At 38.4% G+C, this 21,082-nt stretch overlaps 1 protein-coding gene across 1 annotated transcript in view; it reads left to right on the top strand.

The window, feature by feature from the left end:
* The window catches only part of LOC139151014 (serine-threonine kinase receptor-associated protein-like), an 86,194-nt gene that overhangs the window by 30,338 nt on the left and 34,774 nt on the right, over positions 1-21,082 (top strand). Inside the window, exons 2-4 of the mRNA XM_070723534.1 lie at positions 7,359-7,494; positions 8,467-8,548; positions 12,351-12,523. Coding sequence (XP_070579635.1) covers positions 7,359-7,494; positions 8,467-8,548; positions 12,351-12,523 — 391 coding nt within the window. The remainder of the gene's footprint in view (positions 1-7,358; positions 7,495-8,466; positions 8,549-12,350; positions 12,524-21,082) is intronic.

Genomic DNA, 21,082 nt, shown 5'->3' on the forward strand with positions numbered 1-21,082 from the left:
TACAAGAACGAGACGACCAGTCCATTACTGCTTAATGGGCGATCTGTCGGGTTGGCTTGTCACCGACTTGGATGACAATACGCCCTGCGCAGGCGTACTTAGAAGGGACATGAGGTTAAAGATACGGGTTTCCCACCCGTACTAAACATGGGCTTGGGCCAACGTCCTTGGGTGGCAGGTGCGCATGCCACGTACCCAGCTGGACGGAATGTCAAGTTGAGATGCTAATGACATTGACTATGTTATGCTAAGTGCTCGAGGGATTTGCATTGCAAATGAGTATTATTAGCATATCAAATGGTACGGACAGGCAATTTACATGACGGGTAGGAATGTCAGCGCCGGTTGGTGGACTGATTGCCGTAGGTACCACAATACCACATGATAAATTGAAAGAACGCTTGAAAAACATCATCAACCAAGCATTTTTCTACAAAAAACGGTTCACGCCGTTACAAATATGTGGTATTAGGGTATAATTCTACATATTTTGTTAAAAATACAACTAACGCTAAAGTGTTTTATACCGAGAAAGACATTATCAGTATGCTCGATTTCCTCATTGACAACATATTTGTTGAATTTGGAGGACACATTTTCCAACAGTGTATAGGAATTCCCATGGGCACTAACTGCGCTCCCTTACTTGCCGACTTATTTCTGTTCTCATACGAGGCAGAATTTATCCAGAACCTTATCAAGCAGAAAAAGGTCTCTGTAGCTCGTACTTTCAACCTAACATTTAGATACATAGACGATGTTATTTCATTGAATAACTCTGAATTCAGTAAATATCTCGCTATGATTTATCCTCCAGAATTGGAGATTAAAGAAACTACAGAAACGGCCTCTTCTGCTTCATATCTGGACATTTTACTTGAATTTGACTCCAATGGTCACCTTTCTACTAGGCTATATGACAAGAGAGATGATTTCAACTTTAGTATAATTAATTTTCCACACCTCATCAGTAATATTCCACTCTCACCTGCTTATGGGGTATACATTTCCCAGCTTATACGATATGCAAGAGCATGCAGTTCATATGGTGATTTTGTAGAGAGACATGGCCATCTCTCTTTCAAACTGTTAAATCAAGGTTACACACCAGAGCAAGACTTGTCTCTACATTCAAACGCTTTTTTGGCAGGTATCGCAAGCTGGTAGATAAATACAATATCTCTCTTCGACAAATGATCACTGATGGCATCGGTGACATTGGGCCTTAGTTAGTGACCACTACCTATCTGACTTACAGATTGATATATGGCGGGTGCCACATGTGGGGCAGGATGCGCTTACTATTTTCGAAACACCTGACATCACTTCTTGGTCTTTTGGCCAGAGGTCCATATATCTTTCTTTCATGAATTTGACTTTGTTTGTACCGTCTATTACTGTCTGTTCTGTGCTGTTTTGTGTCTATGTTTACAACTATTGTCTTACAAATTTTGACCTAGTGTTATTGGATTATGGATTGGTATGATTGCGATTATTCCATTATAATAACAGGTGGCTGCATATATAAACACCCCTGCGTCCAATCATGTCCAGGGCTTTGTTTCCCTGTGGCTTTAAAAGGGTGGGACCTGCTAGTCTGTCGACACTGTTCCAGACATGAGCTTGACGGACCGCAAAAGTTTTCTGAAGGCGAGCAGACGACTGTTCAAGCTCAAACCTGCTGCAGAGTCTCCAGGCAGTAGTGGTAGCGATCGTTGTGATGTCCCTAGTAAACGTTCTAAGAAGTCGGGCAAGAAACGCTCCCGTAAGGCGAAGCTATCTCCGGCTGAAAAACCCAGTGGTAAGCGTAAATGTAAGACTGATCGTTCTGCCGATGAGGATGATGATGGGTCACCGGTTGCCAGTGGTTCTCACCCGGCTGCTCCGGGAGAGACTACTTCACCTGCAGAGACTACATCTGCTCTTGTGGGAGATACTTCACCTGCACAGACTACGTCTGCTGCTGCTAGTGAGACAGTTAGTAACGAGACGGCTGATGCCATTGGTTCTCCCCCGGCTGCTCCGGGAGAGACACCACCTGTTGCGTGCACCATGAGCCCTCATCCTGCGTCAGGAGAGGTTCCTGTGCCCAGTGCGAAAGAGGTTGAGTCCTCGTCATCAGCAGAGGCTGCCCAGCCCGCTCCTGCCATAGTTTCGTGTGCTGCGATGTCCCCGCCAAAAAAGATAGTGCGGAGGGTTCGTTATCAGGATAGCCCACCTGATTTTGAGCCAGATATGATCCTTGATGCCGCTACGGGCGGTTCAGGCCCAGACGCCCAGACGACGGTGATATCACCGCTGAGTCCGACTCGGAGGCTGACGAGGATGCGGCAGAGGATGATGACTTTTATGACAGGCAGTATGTAGGTGAGGCAAGCTCTGACGACGATGATGACGTTGCTGCTGTGTTGGCGGAGGACGACACCTCTCCTGTCTGGCGTTTGTCGGAAACTACCGATGCTAATATATTTGAGGAGACCGATTTTGACCATGAGAGAGGACCGACCTTCACCTTGCCCAGCCACTCCCGTCAGATCGATTACTTTTTTAAGTTTATTCCAGCTACACTGATCAGATTGGCAAAGGACAAGACTAATAAATACGCCAAATTCCACCAGCGATATATCGCTAGAAAGATAGATAAATACTGGCGTAACGCTGACTACCGAGAGGTGCAGGCGTTCATTGGCGTCTTAGTCTGTATGGGTATCGACCGTAAATCATCAGTGGAGGATTATTGGTCTAGCGATCCATTTCTGAGAAACCAGGGTATTTCTACTGTGATTACCCGCAGTCGCTTTCAGCAGCTTATGCGATACTTTCATCTGGCAGACCCAGAGAACGATCCACGTCGTGATCCTGATGAGGCACGCCGCCGACGTCGGTGTCAGGAGGATCCCCTTTATAAAATCAATCCATGGATGGAGCCCATAGTTGACAGGTGCGTAAATAATTATAAGATGGGTAGAGAGATCTCCATCGACGAGGGCATGGTGCGATTTAAGGGCCGTTCTAAATTTAAGCAGAGATTACCGCATAAGCCTGATCGAGACGGTTTTAAGATATGGCAGCTGTGCGACTCCACCACTGCATACATCACTAACTTTGCACCGTACCTAGGTGTGAAATTTTGGGATCGGACTGATGGGAGACGGCAGGAGCGAGGTGTGGTGAAAAGAATTACGATGGAGCTGGTCCAGCCATTTTGTGGATATAATCACAGCCTATTTTGTGATAGCCTGTTTAGCACGGTCGTTACTGCTAGAGAGCTGATGGAGACCGGGATCTACATGGTCGGGAGTTTTAACTGCCGTAATCGTCGCACCATGCCCCCTCAATTAATTCCGCCGGGTAAGAGGAAGCGCCTTCTCTGTCTGTTGGGGATATGAAAGCCACGACCAGAACGGACTCTCGTCTAACATCACTGCTTATCAGGATAGTAACGCTCAGGTGCTGATCTTGAATACGGTCTATCCACCCTTGGAGTGCGTGCCAGTGGGGGAGGGAGATGAGCAGCGACAAGTGCCTCTGTCGCTGTATAATTATCGCCGGTACATGGGAGGTGTCGACCGAGCCAACCAGAAGCGCAAGTACTTTCACACTTGGCGCAAGAATCACAGATGGTGGACATATCTGGCATGTTACCTGATTGATGTTGCCCTGGTAAATGCATATATATGCTTCAAGCATGTACACCCTGATAGTAAGCTGACCCATAAGATGTTTCATCTGCGTGTCGGGAAACAACTCATTGGCGGTTATTGTGGGCGATCGCAGCCCAGTGTGAGAGAGGTCGAGGCCACCGTTTCTCTTGCCTCGTACATAAATCCACAAAATCAGCCGATGCACGTTGTCAGCCATTTGGAGGGGCGGCTGAAATGCTGTAAAGTATGCAGCAGAGAGGGTAAGACCACTGCCAGCGGACGACTGTCTGAGACGTCCAAAGGATGTAGTCTGTGCTGGGTTCATCTTCACGAGGGCGAGTGTTTTGCGGCTTTTCATCATCGCATGATGCTACGAGGTAAGAGGAGCGTTTGCGTGCAGACCTCTACTCACACAGCCCCGACGACACCCATCAGCAAGAGAACCCGACGTAAATAACGGACAGGGGACAGCTTTGCCTAACAGTGGCTTGACTGTATTCTTAACACGGACCATGATCACATTTTGAGCACGGTTGTGCCGTTTGTTTGTGCTTTACGATCCCGCTGATTGTAAATTGAAACACGGATTATTTTGTACAATCCCCCCGATTGTAATCTTTGTAACACGGACCATGCACTCGGACGTCGAGACAGACTCTGAGATTTATTATTCGGCATAATGTAAATTATTCCCGAATAAAATACTATCTATGGATCGCATATTTTCGTTTGTTTTGTTTAGACGGATTATTTTGTACAATTCCCCCTATTATAATTTTTGTAACACGGATCTGCCACCCCGATTGTAATTTTTGAAACACGGATCATGCACTCGGACGTCGAGACAGACTCCGAGATTTATTGTTCGGCATAATGTAAATTATTCCCGAATAAAATACTATCTATGATCGCATATTTTCGTTTGTTTTGTTTTTACCCCCACTTTCGTTTTTGGCAGATCCGTAAGGACGCTATAGTAATGGATGAACGTGCGTTGTATCACGTGGGAGGGGCACAGCCCAACGGAGGCTGTGCTCGTGCGACGTAGACGTTGTACCAACCATCTGTCGTTTGGGTTAGTGCATAGAGCAGTTGCACTGTCCAGAGCTAAGGTGGTACAAAACTGCACCTTAGTAACAACTGCACAACTAACCTGTTAGGAAACGGTAACACTAACGAGCTAAGTGTGCACTGAACTGGCCAAACTACGTACACGCCTTCCTTCAATGGCGAAGCTATGTCGTTGACACTACGTCAAAGCAGACTGCACTGTGCGACTCTTCCAAGTCGTTCAAAGTACGTGGCCAAGTGACACAACCCAGGGGGAACAGGACAGGTTGAGGGTGCTGCCGCACCCATAGCACTAACCCTGGGTCTTCTACTAATCCACGAGCGAGGTGATGTTTCCCCGGTGTGGACGTGCGTGACGGCGAACGAGCTTTACTTCCGCAAAAGTAAGCTAGAAAAGGGCATAAAAGTGCACGTCCCCCGGGGCAAACAACGCCCAAGACCTCGTTATTTTCTCGACACAACCTCATCAGCGGTTGCCCCTCTATACGGGCATGCAAAAATTTTTGAAGTCTAACACGTATATGGTCGGTAATCGTACCCCGAAAATGCGGTATTTTCCCGCCAAATGCCTGGCAGGAAAGCGTGCAGGAGAGCCAATCTTCTGTAGACAGGGAAAAAGGGGCCGGTTTTGACCGACTTGGCAGGATAACGGACAGGGGCGCTCGGCAGGAAAAGGGTTTTACAGAATGTTCCGACTATAGTGAGCTGTGCAAACACACGTTCTGAACAGCTACACTAATAATGGAGGCAGTGTTTAGTTAGGTTATACTACCTTCATGCACTGCATACTGACGGTAGATGTACATGTACAGGTTCACGTTTACTCCATGGATTGTTGAGAAAGAAAAACAAATACAAACAAAAATTCATCCTCACACTGTCATAATCTTTGAATCGCTCTTTTCTCCTGTGTTATGAAAATTTCGTTGAAAACAAATGATTAGACTCTGCCCGTCTACTACAGAGATGTTCAGTATGGGGCCTCCCTCAGTTATGGTATAGGCTACACTCTATAGGGTAGGCAACACAGCCCATCAACCTTGCATATTGCTGCTGAAATTTAATACATTTTTACGCTCCCATATATGCATATGTATATATGCAAATGGGAAGTATTCGTATAAGGTGGCAAAATGGCGTCTGTGTGTATGTATGTAAGTATGTATGTATGTCTGTTAGTCCATCCACATCAAAAACTCCTAAACCTACTGTCTTAGTATTTAGTGTACAGGTGCACCTAGGGGTGGAGATGTGAATTTGTTCAAATGAACATGTCAGTGCCAAAAATATGCAAATGAGGGGAAAAAAAGTAGAAATCCTACAAATGGCTAAAACTCAGTAAGCATTGGTCAGATTTGGTTGAAACTTGGTATGCAGATTTCTTTAGGTATTCTAAATTATGTGTGCAAAAAATGGGATGAAATTTGCATGTTTGTATTTTTAGGGTATTTTTTCCGTTTTTAGTCAAAAAATCTTGTTCTCTGAAATCGCTCGTCTGATTGCTATGAAACTTAATATTCATGTTCCTCAGAATGACCTCAGTCATGCTTGTACAAATTGTATTGATATTGTCATATTTGTAATTTTGGGGCAATTTTCCCAATTTTTTGATAAAAAATTTTTTAATCCAAAAACTGCTGATTTGATAGCTTTGATACATGTATTTGGTATACAGGTATCTAAGATTAATCTCAATATAATGTATTGAAGGTATGTTGAAACTGGCAATTTTTTTTAGCTCCGCTGTCAGCGACGCGGAGCTTATCAAATAGGTTGATTTTCCGTCGTCGTCCGTCAACAATTGTGTTCTGCTCTGAAACCGCAAGTCCAATTGCTTTGAAATTTTATATGCTGTTCACTTTGGGTGACCTCACTTAAGTTTCTTCAAATTGTGGTGATATTTGCATATTTGTATTTTTGGGGCATTTTGTGGTGTTTTTGGTAAAAAAATCTTCTTCTCTGAAACTGCTTGTCAGATTGCTTTTAAATTTGATATGCAGTTTACTTAGGGTGACTTCAGTCAGATTTGTTCAAATCGTGGTGAAATTTACATATTTGTATTTTTAAGGCAATTTTTGTCATTTTTGTTAAAAAAATCTTTAAAAATCTTCTTCTTCAAAACTACAAGTCAGATAGCTTTGATATTTGGTATATATGTCCCTAGGGATGATCTATTTCAGATTTGTTCAAATTGTGCAGAAATATGCAAATTTGCATTTTTAAGGCAATTTTTGCCATTTTTGGTCAAAAAATGTATTGCTCAAAAAGTACTGGTCTGATAGTTATAAATTTGGTATACAGGTTTCTATAGATGAACTAAGTAATATATTGAGTTTCTGATGAAATCTGTAATTTTGTATTTTTGGGGCAATTTTTGCCATTTTTGGTCAAAAAATGTGTTTCTCAAAAAGTACTGGTCTAACAGCTTTGAAATTTGGTATACAGGTTCCTATAGATGAACTAAGTAATATACATTGAATTTCTGATGAAATCTGTAATTTTTGTATTTTGGGGGCAATTTTTGCCATTTTTGGTCAAAAAATTTATTTGATAAGCTCCGCGTCGCTGACAGCGGAGCTATAAATCAAAACATCTTGAATTTACATGCACAAATATTTTACAAGTACTTTTATTATCTTTCAGATGGCAAACCTATGTTACGACAAGGTGACACTGGAGATTGGATAGGGACATTTGAAGGTCACAAAGGTGCTGTATGGGGTGCAACACTCAGTAATGATGCCGAGAAGGCTGCTACTGGAGCTGCAGATTTCACAGCGTAAGTGTGTAGTCATCTATTAGCCCTTTCGTTCCAACATCTCTACCCTCACTTTTCCCTGCTGTGCAGTCACAAGTGAAAGATTGAATCAACATCATATTCTAACAAACTACAAATGGTGATCATGTAAACTGCAAGCTGCCTTCAACCCCATACTTACAGCAAGATGTGTTTAAATTATAGAATCCCACAAAAAATCTGGAATAAACTCATGGGCTACCTGTACTAGTATTTTATGGCTTGGCCTGTAGTGTTTTGGATCTATTATTAAATCCAATAGACTTCCTGAATTATTCAGCCGGTAACTAAAATGTTGACTTGTTGACACTGAGGGCAGCTAATTTGCTGCTGGTATGTTGGCTGGTTGGTCTGGAAATAATTTGCTGACTCTACATTGTGGTCCAAGACACAGATATTTAAATTTTTATGCTATTGCTAATATATGCAAGCTTATTTGAGCGTCACTTATTGATTTTCTTTTCTTTAATTTAGTTCCTAACAGTGTTTATATTTCTGTACAAAGTATTGTAAGCTGCTTTGATATTTTTTACCTCAAATGACATAACTGAATTAACGACAAAGTAGCACCATAGACCAAGATATGTGACTTTTCACGTTTTGCCTTCTTTAACCCCTGAAACTACCATAGTTTCACCATACCTGGTATTATCAATCGTGATTGTAGAGCTGTTTACAGGGAAGGATCAGTAACTATGGTCAGTTCGTAACAACAAAATATTATAGGTTTTGACAGTGTAATGGTGGTGTGGAGAATGTTTGAATTAAGTGTGTGCTTGTAATTAGTCAATGAATTTCTTGAGAAATCATCTCAAATGAAATTGACATACCGGTATGGATATTATGATTGTGTTATAGAGATGAATCTCAAATGAAATTGACATATGGATATTATGATTGTGTTATAGAGATGAATGCAAGATATGTTGATTTCAATTTTTCTCTGTCCATTAGAAAAATCTGGAATGCCATCACAGGGGATGAAGTTCATTCATTTACTCACAAACATATTGTGAAAACTGTGGATTTCTCACAGGTGAGTTTATAAAATATAATCAAAGGATTCATAAGTCCTCTTTGACTAGCTGTTACAAGTATAGGATAAAGCCCGAGTACGAGGGCTCTTCTGGTATATAAAGTCCAACCCAACGATAAAATGTCGAGGCCGCAGGCGGAGACATTTTATCGTAGGGTTGGACTTTATATACCAGAAGAGCCCGAGTACGAGAGCTTTATCCGACTTAAAAACTATCGCCCCTAACTGATATATTTTTGTTTTCAATGTGTTTATGTCAACCGTCCCCTTTGTCAATGTAACATGTTTAGGATATGAATTAAAACTTTTATTTGTGAAATAGCCTTCCAATGTAATGGAACATCCTATAAATGCCCCAGGGCACATTATATAAATGCCCTAGGGCACAGCAGATTTTGTGTTGCAGCCGTTTTCCGCTGTGTTACCAAATTGGAATATTAAAACGTACTTGATGTCTACAGAATATGACATGTTCACTTTTGATTGGACAGTACTTTACTACGGCGCTGGAATTTGTTTCTGGAATTTGGTGACCAAGGCTTTACGATTAAATAAAACACCCTGAATTGAGCACTCTGATTGGTCAATCAACAGTAGATAGTTTTTAAGTGGAGTATATTCAAGTTTTGCGCCAACAAAAAAATTTTGTGTGTCTCTGCAGACCTACCATCAGTCTTAACAGTTAATTTTGTGTCTAGTGTTACTTTCAGATCACTATGACTACACTGTCCCCAATCCATGTGCTTATACATTATAGACCATGATTGTCGGCAATCTTTACAAAGAAAGATGAAGTACTACACCTTTTGAAAAAACTTGTCAAATTCAATCCCTCAGACAATTTTGATAAATGATTAATATGTTCTTGTAACATTGAATTGTCATCCTGAACAAGCAGATCTTTAGCAAAGCGTTAATGAACCATACTCTAAGTTGTCAGTATGTCGTTAATGAAGTACAAAATGAAACAATATACCAATGGTCACCCCTATGGAACCCCTGGCCTGACCAAAACAGGGTCTGAAATTACCTGATATACCAAACATGTACTGGTAAACCAATCAAGGAGGGTGTCTTGTATTCCATACTCACCAAGTTTGTATAGTAACTTACTCATCTGATTATTTATAAGCCCCTGCTTTGGCAATGCAAAACGGCGGTAAAACTGCCATAAATGCTAAAGTTATGCTAATTTATGCATGGTTTTTGAAAACCATCCGAGTTATTTTTTTTTATATCTATTGACAGTTTTTTGATCTGATAAGTAATTTTACCAACCTTAACAAACCATTATACTGTCCTAACCTTTCCATATCTGAGTTAAACTAGGGTAGGGGCTTATAGAAGTACAATGGATGTACAGCATTTTCAAAATCCTGTGAAATCAGTGCTCATATTGTGAGCTAGTTTATGAGCAACACCCATTTAATCATTGGCCAATCATGAGAGGAACATTTGGGCTGATTGACTTTCAAAGGGATATCAGTGACATTGTCGTCTCACCTGGAGACCATTCACTTTAAAATGATCTGTTTTTTATGCTATGACGCTAAAAGTGGACTTCAAGGCTATACGGAGTGGGGTCGGAGGCACGGAGGCCATAATAATAATAATGATAATAACTTATTTTTCTAGAGCGATTTCCATCAATAAAATATCAAACCGCTTTACCATTAAATACAAAGATCATAAAAATACAATGATTGTAAAATGTAAAAATGCACTGATAAAAGGAAACACTCGACAATACTACATGCTAAAGGAAATTAAAATAAGAATAGACAAGAACAACAAACCACTGAACTTTACAGTGCTTTCTAAAAAGGTGTTTCATGAGATGTTTTAAAAGAAGCAACAGATGGTGACAACTGAATATCTTTTGGTAAGACATTCCACAGAGTTGGAACTGCATTTCATTCAAGAAAGAATGATAGCTAAAGTGTTTCTGTTCCCAGTTCACTGGTTACAAAACGGGTGCGGACGCTAAGCGTGTCAACCGTTTAGGAACACGAACTGTCACCAGGTCAGAAAGATAAGCAGGAGCCAGATTATGCAGAATTTTATAAACAAAAAGAAGAATTTTGAAATCAATTCTAGCATGGATAGGCAGCCAGTGTAGCTCCCGCCTTACAGGTGTGATGTGCTCATGCAATTATGTGTGACAAGACGAGCAGCAGAATTTTGAAGTAACTGGAGTTTATAGAGGTGCTTGTCATCAATACCGAACAGCAAACTATTACAGTAATCAAGCCGTGATGTTACAAAGGCGTGCACAAGTCTTTCAGCGTTTTTGCGATCTAATACGTTTCTAATTCAACCAATTCTATGGAGAGCAAATGACGCAGACTGACATAATTTCAAAATATGAATATTCATATCTGCACAGCGATTTAAATGAACACCAAGATCACGAACAGATTTAGACGTGGTAACATCAATAGTTCCAACTCAAAGAGATGGAAGATCAACATTTTTCTTGAACTTTGAACAAAAGTGAATAACTTCTGTTTTGGCATCATTCAAAAACAACCGATTATCAATCATCCATTGGCGAATATCATCAATGCAGTGTTCAACCATGAATGACGAGTAGCACGCTCACATGTCAGATATAGCTGCGTGTCATCAGCAAATAACATTAGATGAAGTGCATGTTCAATTATTATGCCCTCTAATGGTGCCACATACAGCGTGAAAAGTATTGGGCCAAGTCCACTTCCTTGAGGAATGCCACAATCAAGATCACTTGGTTCTGACAATACACCTTCAATACATACAGTCTGAATTCTATCAGAAAAATACAATTCAAACCAGGCAAGTGCCTTTCCCTTAATACCAAACCTGTGTTCTAAACAATGCAGCAATACCTTGTGATTGATAGTGTCGAACGCTGCTGTCAAATCAAGCAATGTGAGAATGACTTCTTTATGACTGTCAAGAGCACGTAAAATGTCATTTTGAACTCTCAGTAAGGCACTTTAAGTGCTATGATAATGTCTACAGGCCGATTGGTATTTAGAATACAATATTTTACAATGTACAGGGTCTAGGCAACATGCATATTAACGCTTGATACTATGAATGAAACCACTTTTCATGAGGCTACAATGTACATTGAATTCAACTGAATATAACAGGCAAATAAGCTAAATTACACACACATGTCACAAACATTCTCCAATGAGAAATCAGTATTTTTCTCAAAGGCTGTATGTTTACTTTGTCACTTCAAAACAATATTATTTCAATACACTGTAATAGTAATCTGGAAAAAGTAAAATAATTATGTTTCCTAGTAGTTCATTCTGGTTCATCAGTTTTCCATTCCATGCTTTGTGTGTTTCTTGAGCTTAAATTAGTATTTGAACCCTATTACTACCATTGTTTGGTCAAACCTATCGTGATCATTTTTGAGTCTGAACCTGTACATGCATGTAATATTTAAATGTGACAGTAACCACTTTTCAGTAAGTGGAATGTCAAATTGGAAGAAAAAAGTTATCTTTTTGTATCCTTGTATAGAAACTACACTGTGTAGTAAGAAACATGAGTTTATGATAGGTTGGATTTTTTCGGTGAAATATCTGATTGTTTATTTCTTGTGATAAATATTAATATATCTCTTACTATTCTAATAGCTTACCTAATACCCTGCATAACAGGTGTAACATTTTATTTTATAGTAATTTATTTTTGACAACTACGGGTACAAATAAGGTAAGAGAAGCAAAATTAGCATTAATAATAATTAATAACAATAAGCTTTGTTCCTCTGACCTCCTTGTAAATTTGTTGCGTGCAGGATGGTAACCAACTACTTACAGGTAGTAATGAAAAACTTCTACGAATATTTGATCTCAACAAACCTGAGGCTGAACCCATGGTCTTTAGTGGACACACTTCCAATCTGAAGGATGCCCTCTGGTGCCATGATGGTAAGAGGATTATCAGTGCTGCTGAAGATAAAACTATAAGGTAAAGTCAGTTTCCATCAGTACGAGATACTGTTACACCATTAATTAACGTGAAACAGAAATGTCATCAACCTGTACCCTACTGGAATTGGGAAACTAAACCTTTGCTCATGGCAGTCTTGCGTGGCAAATTCAAATACTCACTACATGTACTTGTGAGCGCCTTTACTCGAACTTGCAGATTTTTTTTATACTCGACCACGCCTTTACCAGGCATTTCCCTCGAGGATAAAACGTGAGTTAAGTTTTAGAATTCCCATGCGCAATGCGCCCTTATCAGCAAAGCTAAATGTACGATGCATTGCACCTACATCATGATCAGCCCCTCTACATTGGGCGGAAACACAGCATTTAGAGTTTGTCAGTCGAGCATCCACGGAGAATAGGAGTTTACACGTATATGTGTGTTACCTGTAGTTTGAACTTTGCAGGTGGAGATTATTTCCTTGTGTTTGTTGTTTCAGTATGATTCTGGCGACCCTGGCGCCAGGACTGCTTGTCGAAGATTGCATGTAATTATCACGTGCAAAAACAATCTGTCAACGCGAAAGTAAAATTTGAAGGGACTGTGTTACTGTCACCGGTTATCCGCAATCCTTGTTGCATAGCCAGCAACAACGCACACAGCCCTGCCAACGGGATATGCGGAAGCTGATCTCTACATGTAGATAAAACCATGGACCTTAAAAAAAGAGATGTCCATGGCAAAACTTACCTAGTACCTCAATGATATCCACACAAGACTTAAGAGATATTCTGGCCGGCACGGCCTTGCAACATTGCAACAAACCTAACCCAGCTTCCACAATGTGTAGTGATCCCCGAACGCACCACAAGCTAAATGAAAAACTTTGTCCGTGTTTGCACTAAGCCGGCAAGCCCAATAGCAAACTCACCACTTGGTTGTATTTCACTGTTTCTCTAACTTTTGTGTTAAATTAACGATGCATTAATTATCAGACTTTAACAACTGAAGACTGTGCATGATTTTGGCTGTAGAGACGATTAAGCTGATCATACAGCTTAGAGGCCTCCGATTTGCATCGACAATATGTCCAGTACGATAAGAGAGTCATCAGATGTTGTTACTATAGTAGAAAACGTAATGAAGTGATCAAGACATAAACTTTACTTTCAAACATGGTAAGGTTTGGTCCTATTTCATGAACACTATAGAAGATATTGCATATTAAAATATGTCGTTCTAATGCAAAATAAATTATCTTCCCAATGATAGCCCATAAGCTAAGTTATAGTAAAAAGTAAGCTCAGCAGATGACTAACAAGATGATATACTTAACAAATACATATACGAATTGGCAATATTGTGATTTTACAGTACCCTTCAAAACATGACAGCAACAACCATTAAATCCAAATATTTTGTCTGTTAAGGGGGCGCTGCACCCAACACAGCATATTTTGCTCAAAAATGATTTTTTAGCTCATATTTGGTTTTATATATAAATACCAAAAAGAGCTTATATGATGAGTCTGAGTGGCGTCTGTGTCTGTATATTTGTGGGTATGTGCGGATGTATGTCCGTCACACACAAAGGCTCCCATACCGCCAAAGCTACCATCTCAGTATTTGGTGTACAGGTAGATGTAGGGGTTGAGATGTGAATTTGTTCAAATTAACACATCAGTGTGAAAAATGTGCAAATGAGGTAAGAAAAAGGGAAATACTGCAATTTTTGTCAATTTTGATAAAAAAATCTTTAAGAATCTTCTTCTTCAAAACTACAAGTCAGATAGCTTTGATATTTGGTACATATGTCCCTAGGCATAATCTATTTCAGATTTGTTCAAATTGTGCAGAAATATGCAAATTTGCATTTTTAAGGCAATTTTTGCCATTTTTTGTCAAAAAATGTATTTCTCAAAAAGTACTGGTCTGATAGTTTTGAAATTTGGTATACAGGTTTCTATAGATGAACTAAGTAATATATATTGAATTTCTGATGAAATCTGTAATTTTGTAATTTTGGGGCAATTTTTGCCATTTTTGGTCAAAAAATGTGTTTCTCAAAAAGTACTGGTCTGATAGCTTTGAAATTTGGTATACAGGTTTCTACAGATGAGCTAAGTAATATATTGAATTTCTGATGAAATCTGTAATTTTGTATTTTTGGGGCAATTTTTGCCATTTTTGGTCAAAAAATGTGTATTTCCAAAACTACTCATCTGATAGCTTTGAAATTTGGTATACAGGTTTCTATAGATGAACTAAATGATATTTATTGAAATAATGATGAAATTTGCAATTTTGAATTTTTGGGGCAATTTTTCCCATTTTTGGTCAAAAAATGTGTTTCTCAAAAAGTACTGGTCTAACAGCTTTGAAATTTGGTATACAGGTTTCTATAGATGAACTAAATTTGATCTTTTGAAATTATGACGAAATCTGCATTTTTATTTTTGGGGGCAATTGTTGCCATTTTTGGTCAGAAAATTTTATTCTCAAAAAACTACTCATCAGATAGCTTTGGTTGACATATTCTTAGGGATGAGCCAATGTGATATAAATCTTCAATTGTGTATTTTTGCAGCTTATTTTAGCCACTTTTTTCTGGCCACTGCATTGAGCTATCAAAGATTTCCACCTTCTTCATCAACATGTGTCAAAAATAGTTATTCTCTACATAAACACAGCGGAGCTATATCGGCCGCTAGGTCGCTTGTTGCAAATATTTATTCACTTTTAATTAATTTGCTAACCGAAGATTAAGATATTGGTTGGGTTCACCTTGTAGCTTGTCAAGCATTCTAAAGTTACATGATAAAGAAGTGTTAATTTATGCAAATGAATGCAAATCACCCGATTTTCTGGCTTCTTTTTCCTCCCAATTTCGAATTTCCAAAGAATTTAACTCCACTCTGGCTGGGTCAAATTTTCTGAAATTTACACATTATGTTCTTTAAATGCTATTTAACAAAACGAATATTTTGTTTGGCAATGAAGTTGTTACATTTCAAATAAGAGGCATTTTAATTATGCTTATCATGATTTTAATATATTTTTTTGAGTGTCAGTGTTTCAACCCTTGCCATTTTAGAATGAGAATAAATAATGCCAAATAAAATAGTCGTTTTTTAGCTCACATTTGGTTATACCAATGTGAGTTTATCGTATAAGCTGAAGTCGATGGCGTCTGTATGTATGTGTGTGTGTATGTATGTATGTATGTATGTATGTATGTATGTAGTATGTATGTATGTATGTCTGTACGTACAGTATGTCCGTCAACATCAAAAATACGCAAACCGCTGCACATTTCAGTTTGGTATTTGGTGAGTGGATGCATCCTGGGCTATAGATGGGATTTTGTTCAAATGAAGTCTGCATTGCCAAAATTATGCAAATGAGCTTACAAAATGTGAAAATGGTCAAGAATTAATATCTCGAGAACCGGTGTTTTGATTGCTTTGAAAATTTGTGTGCAAGTACCTTAGGTGAACCTTATACAGTTTTATAAATATTGTAAAGATATACTTAATTTTGTATTTTTACTGAATTTTTTGGTGATTTTTCTCATTTTCAGTAAAAATTCTTCTTCTCTGAAACCGCCAGCCCAATTGCTTTCAAATTTTGGTTGGATCTTTGTGTTACGCTTCTAATTTGTTGAAATTATGACAAAATTGGGAAAATTGTTATTTTGGACCAATTTTGTCATTTTTGGTCAAAAAATCTTAAACAGTATTTTCTTTTTAAAACCCCTGGACAGACAGCTTTTGTATTTGGTACACAGATGTACAGAGATGACAATAGTTAGATATGTGGAAATTGTCCTGAAATATACAAATTTGTATTTTCAAGACAATATTGTCATTTTTTGTCAAGAAAACTTGATCTCAAAATTACTTGTTTGATAGCTTTGTAATATGGTATAAAGTCCCTAGGGATGTTATTAGATACATTTTCTGCTCAAAGTGTTTGGAAACCCCCAAATTTGTATATTTTAGGTAATTTTCTCAGTTTGTGACCTTAAATGACCTACACCAACCCAGGATATGTTGTGAGACAGTTTTGAAGGCTGTGAACATAATTTTGTCATATTTGGGATCAATTTGTAGGAAAATTTGATCCAGAAAACAAAGCTTAGGTGAATTTTTTCATTGCGGACCAATTTTTGCAATTTTTCTATGTAAGACATACAAGAACTGATGAGAAATTTGGATCCGGGATAATTCCAGATGTTGTAATCACCATCTACAGTGGAAGGCATTTCACCATCTGTAACTAACTTAAGTGCTGTTTACATTAGAATGATAATACTCATGGCATTAATTAAAAAATCCCCAAGGTTGTAAATATATTTCCTGTCATCTGGCGTTATGTAATACCAAGAGATGGAACATTTGATATTCAGGAGGGGGTAGGGTCTAGAAGATTGATGAGGTAGCATTACTTTTTTACCAGATCCCTTGTACATTTTTTTACCCACTCCCACCTTTTCTTCTTATCAAACCTTCTCTGTCTATTTTTTGTTGTTGACATTTGCTTATGTATTTAGGATCTGCTTGTCCCATTGCTATAGAAGTTGATGTGCATGTTCCTAAAGATGACCTCCAGTACCTAAGTTGGAGACCTTATTTGCTTTTGTCATTCTTGTTTTTCCTGGTTTAAATTTCTCAAATGGACCAATTCAAAGCGAATGTGAGCACACTGTCCTTGACAGTATTTTTCAAAGTTGGTACAAGGACATTGACCTATGTCATACATATGCAGCAGTGTTCTCCCCGGGCAGTTTAAGCATAGCGACCCCGCTACGCTTACACTTTGCCCCGCTACGCTTCCCATTGTTCCGCTACGTTTGGACAGTTTCCGCTACCCTTGTTTTGACTAGCTTCATTCACAGTTTGTCAACACGCAGTCCGTGTGAATGGAGAACGTACGTGTGAAAATGTGTGCACGTGTAGTGTGTGATGTCACTAAAAGGCAAGCTTAGTGTGTGAAGTCGCTAAAAAGCAAGTGTGAAAAGGGAAGTGTCATTAAAACAATGAAACTTTGCCCAGTTTATTTCAATCAAGGGTGTGAACGACAAACACGAGACAATCTATGTAGAATCCGCCTTATCACCAGCAAAATTGAAAATGGTAGATGGAAAACACTGTCTTTGATCAACACATTAACGGCATGGCACTAAAGAAACAATACAAGCGCTTGCTGGAAACTACATTTAAACGGTGTAGAAAGGTGGCTTCAGCACCATTTTTAATCGAGGCCAACGAGATTATGCCTCGCAAATCGGCAGCTCAGATGTTCGACATGAAGTCCTGGCTTACAGCAGCACGACCGACCAGGGACTTAATACTTGTGTACGTAATCTGATAGTCGCGGTCACGTCTCTCGAGATGGTGACTAGAATGCTTTTCTCGATTTCTAGAATTCGGGTGCTGTGGTATATATGATAAAAAAACGGTATTTCAAAAAGAAATTTTAACTATTTATGTCGTTTCTGAATAGTTTCGCCGATGCATTAACCTTTGCAAACTTCAATTTGCCCTCGACTTTACAGCAAGGTCACGTTTGGTCCATTCAAAATGGCGGCTATCAAACTTGTTTACGTTTCGTTGTGGGAGCTAGTCGCTACATTTCAACGATCAATGCGGATCATGTACAGCAGCTGCTGCTGCACAAAAATCTTGCGAATCATTTCCAACAGTTTTATTTCTTTATTTGTGCATTGTGAACAACCCAAGAACCTCTGATCTACTCGATTCATGGATTTCTGAGGGTGAGTCTTGCGCGTGTACAGGTTTAGCTAATAGTGGACCGTGCGTTGATCGAATTCGCAAAGTCTGACATAGAATATTCGATTGGTTGTACGACTACTTTGTGTCTTCTTTGGTGATCGTTCATAAGAAGAGCGAGAAATTTATGTGAGTTTTATAATCCAATGTAAGAGTTTCATATTTATTTTTTCACATAGGTATGCTGTGCAAACTTTGCAAGAAGTACAATTTTTCATGTATATTTTCTGTATTTCTGTTGACTTATCAGGAATTAAAGTTTGGGCATATTTTTCAAGGAAAATACTATATGGTTTGACTCAATATTTTTCTATTTGTGTGTGTGTGTGTGTGTTGTGCCTTTGCATATATTCAAATTCATGGTAATATTATGCAAATTAGATATACAAAATGTTATGCAAATTAGCTGCTACCCTTCACCTTTTTCCTGAGGAGAACACTGTGCACATCAATTTGTTTTGTGATACGATCCAATATGGCTGCCAGGCAGCCATTTTATTACAATTTTTTCATGTACAGAGCCATAACTCAGACATGTTTAAACCAATTTTATTCAAACTTAGTACAAGGACATTGACCTATGTCATACATATGCACATTGATTTGTTTTGTGATACGATCCAAATGGCTGCCGTGTGGCCATTTTTGTATGATTTTTCATGTCCGGAACCATGACTCAGACATGTATTAAGCGAATTTATTCAAAGTTGGTACAAGGTCATTGACTTATATTATACATATGTACGTCGATTGGTTTCACGATATGTTCCAATATGGCCACATGGTGGCAATTTTGTTATGGTTTTTTCATGTCGAGAGCCCTAACTCTGGCAAGTCTCACCTGATTTTATTCAAAGTTGGTACATGGACATTGACTTATGTCATACATATACGTGTTGATTTTTATGCTCCCATATATGCATATTTATATATGCAAATGGGAGGTATTCGTATAAGGTGGCAAAATGGCGTCTGTGTGTATGTATGTAAGTATGTATGTATGTCTGTTAGTCCGTCCACATCAAAAACTCCTAAACCGTAGCACCTACTGTCTTAGTATTTGGTGCACAGGTGCACCTAGGGGTGGAGATGTGAATTTGTTCAAATGAACATGTCAGTGCCAAAAATATGCAAATGAGGGGGAAAAAAAGTAGAAATCCTACAAATGGCTAAAACTCAGTAAGCATTGGTCAGATTTGGTTGAAACTTGGTATGCAGATTTCTTTAGGTATTCTAAATTATGTGTGCAAAAATTGGGATGAAATTTGCATGTTTGTATTTTTAGGGTATTTTTTCCGTTTTTAGTCAAAAAATCTTGTTCTCTGAAATCGCTCGTCTCATTGCTATGAAACTTAATATTCATGTTCCTCAGAATGACCTCAGTCATGCTTGTACAAATTGTATTGATATTGTCATATTTGTAATTTTGGGGCAATTTTCCCAATTTTTGATAACAAATTTCTTAATCCAAAAACTACTGATATGATAGCTTTGATACGTGTATTTGGTATACAGGTATCTAAGATTAATCTCAATATAATGTATTGAAGGTATGTTGAAACTGGCAATTTTTTTTTATTTTTGGGGCAATTTTTGCCTTTTTTGGTCAAAAAATTTTTCTCCTAAAACTTCTGATCTGGTAGCTTTGATATCTAGTGTACAGGTTCCTAGGGTTTATGTCAATTAGATATATTTAAAATTAGGATGAAATCTGCAATTTTGTATTTTGGGGGGCAATTTTTCTCATTTTTGGTCAAAAAATTTGTTTCTCAAAATTTACCAGTCTGATTGCTTTGATATTTAGTAAACGGGTCCTTAGGGTTTTTGTTAATAAGTTATATTGAAATTAAGTTGAAATCCGTAATTTTGAATTTTTGGGGCAACTTTGCGAAACTTTCAGTTTTACTGGGATATCTTTCATTTTGTATTTTTAAGATTTTTTTTGGTAATTTTATACCTACTGGAACTAAGAGTATATAATGTGGTGATTTAGTAAGCATTTGATATGGTAAACTGTATTTGGTGTTGAAATGCGGTAAAAAATCCTGGCAGATTTTGAAAAAATTCCAAACAAATGCCAATAAAAAATTCAGCCAGAGAAGGTTTGACAAAAAGAAAAGGTGGGAGAGTGGGGGAAAAAGAATGTAAAATGGATCGGATAAAAAAGATAATGTACCTCATCGATCTTCCAGACACCATCCCTTATCAAATGGTCCACCCCGATGTATTTTTTTGCACAATTAACCATGCAGTGTATTTTAGTTTAAGATGTCAAGTTACGTAAGGAATAGTCAAGTTCACCACAGTTTAACTTTATCTCTTGTGTCATCATCCTTGTGTAATTGGTTAAGTTTGTAAGTTGTTCCAGATGTAGATGCACCAGCTGTTCTGGAAGAAAACAATGTTTACTTTTCCCTGTAGAGTTTCTGAGTTGATGATTGTATGTTGAAATTTCTCCATGTATCTGGTGTATGGGCAAAGTGTAAACATTGGTTGCATTTTATGTATTTCAGTCTATGTCAAATATTGTAAATGAAAAATCAAGAACAGTTTACTGTGTGCTTGTAAAAGATAACATATTTGTCAATACATAAACTGCCTTGCAGATTGATTTTCTGAAAGATTATCACAGAAGTAGAAAAGGAAAAGAAACTAATCAAATTGCTGTAACATATTCACTCTCAGTGCCTGTATAGGCCAATACTTAACTATTTTATCATTACATTCAGCTGTTTGTTATATCTTTACCACTCTCGGACACTCCATGGGCCAAGGCACACTTGGGGTCAATGTCATCACTCTG

This window comes from Ptychodera flava, chromosome 2 (genome assembly GCF_041260155.1).
Source record: "Ptychodera flava strain L36383 chromosome 2, AS_Pfla_20210202, whole genome shotgun sequence".
Lineage (NCBI taxonomy): Eukaryota > Metazoa > Hemichordata > Enteropneusta > Ptychoderidae > Ptychodera > Ptychodera flava.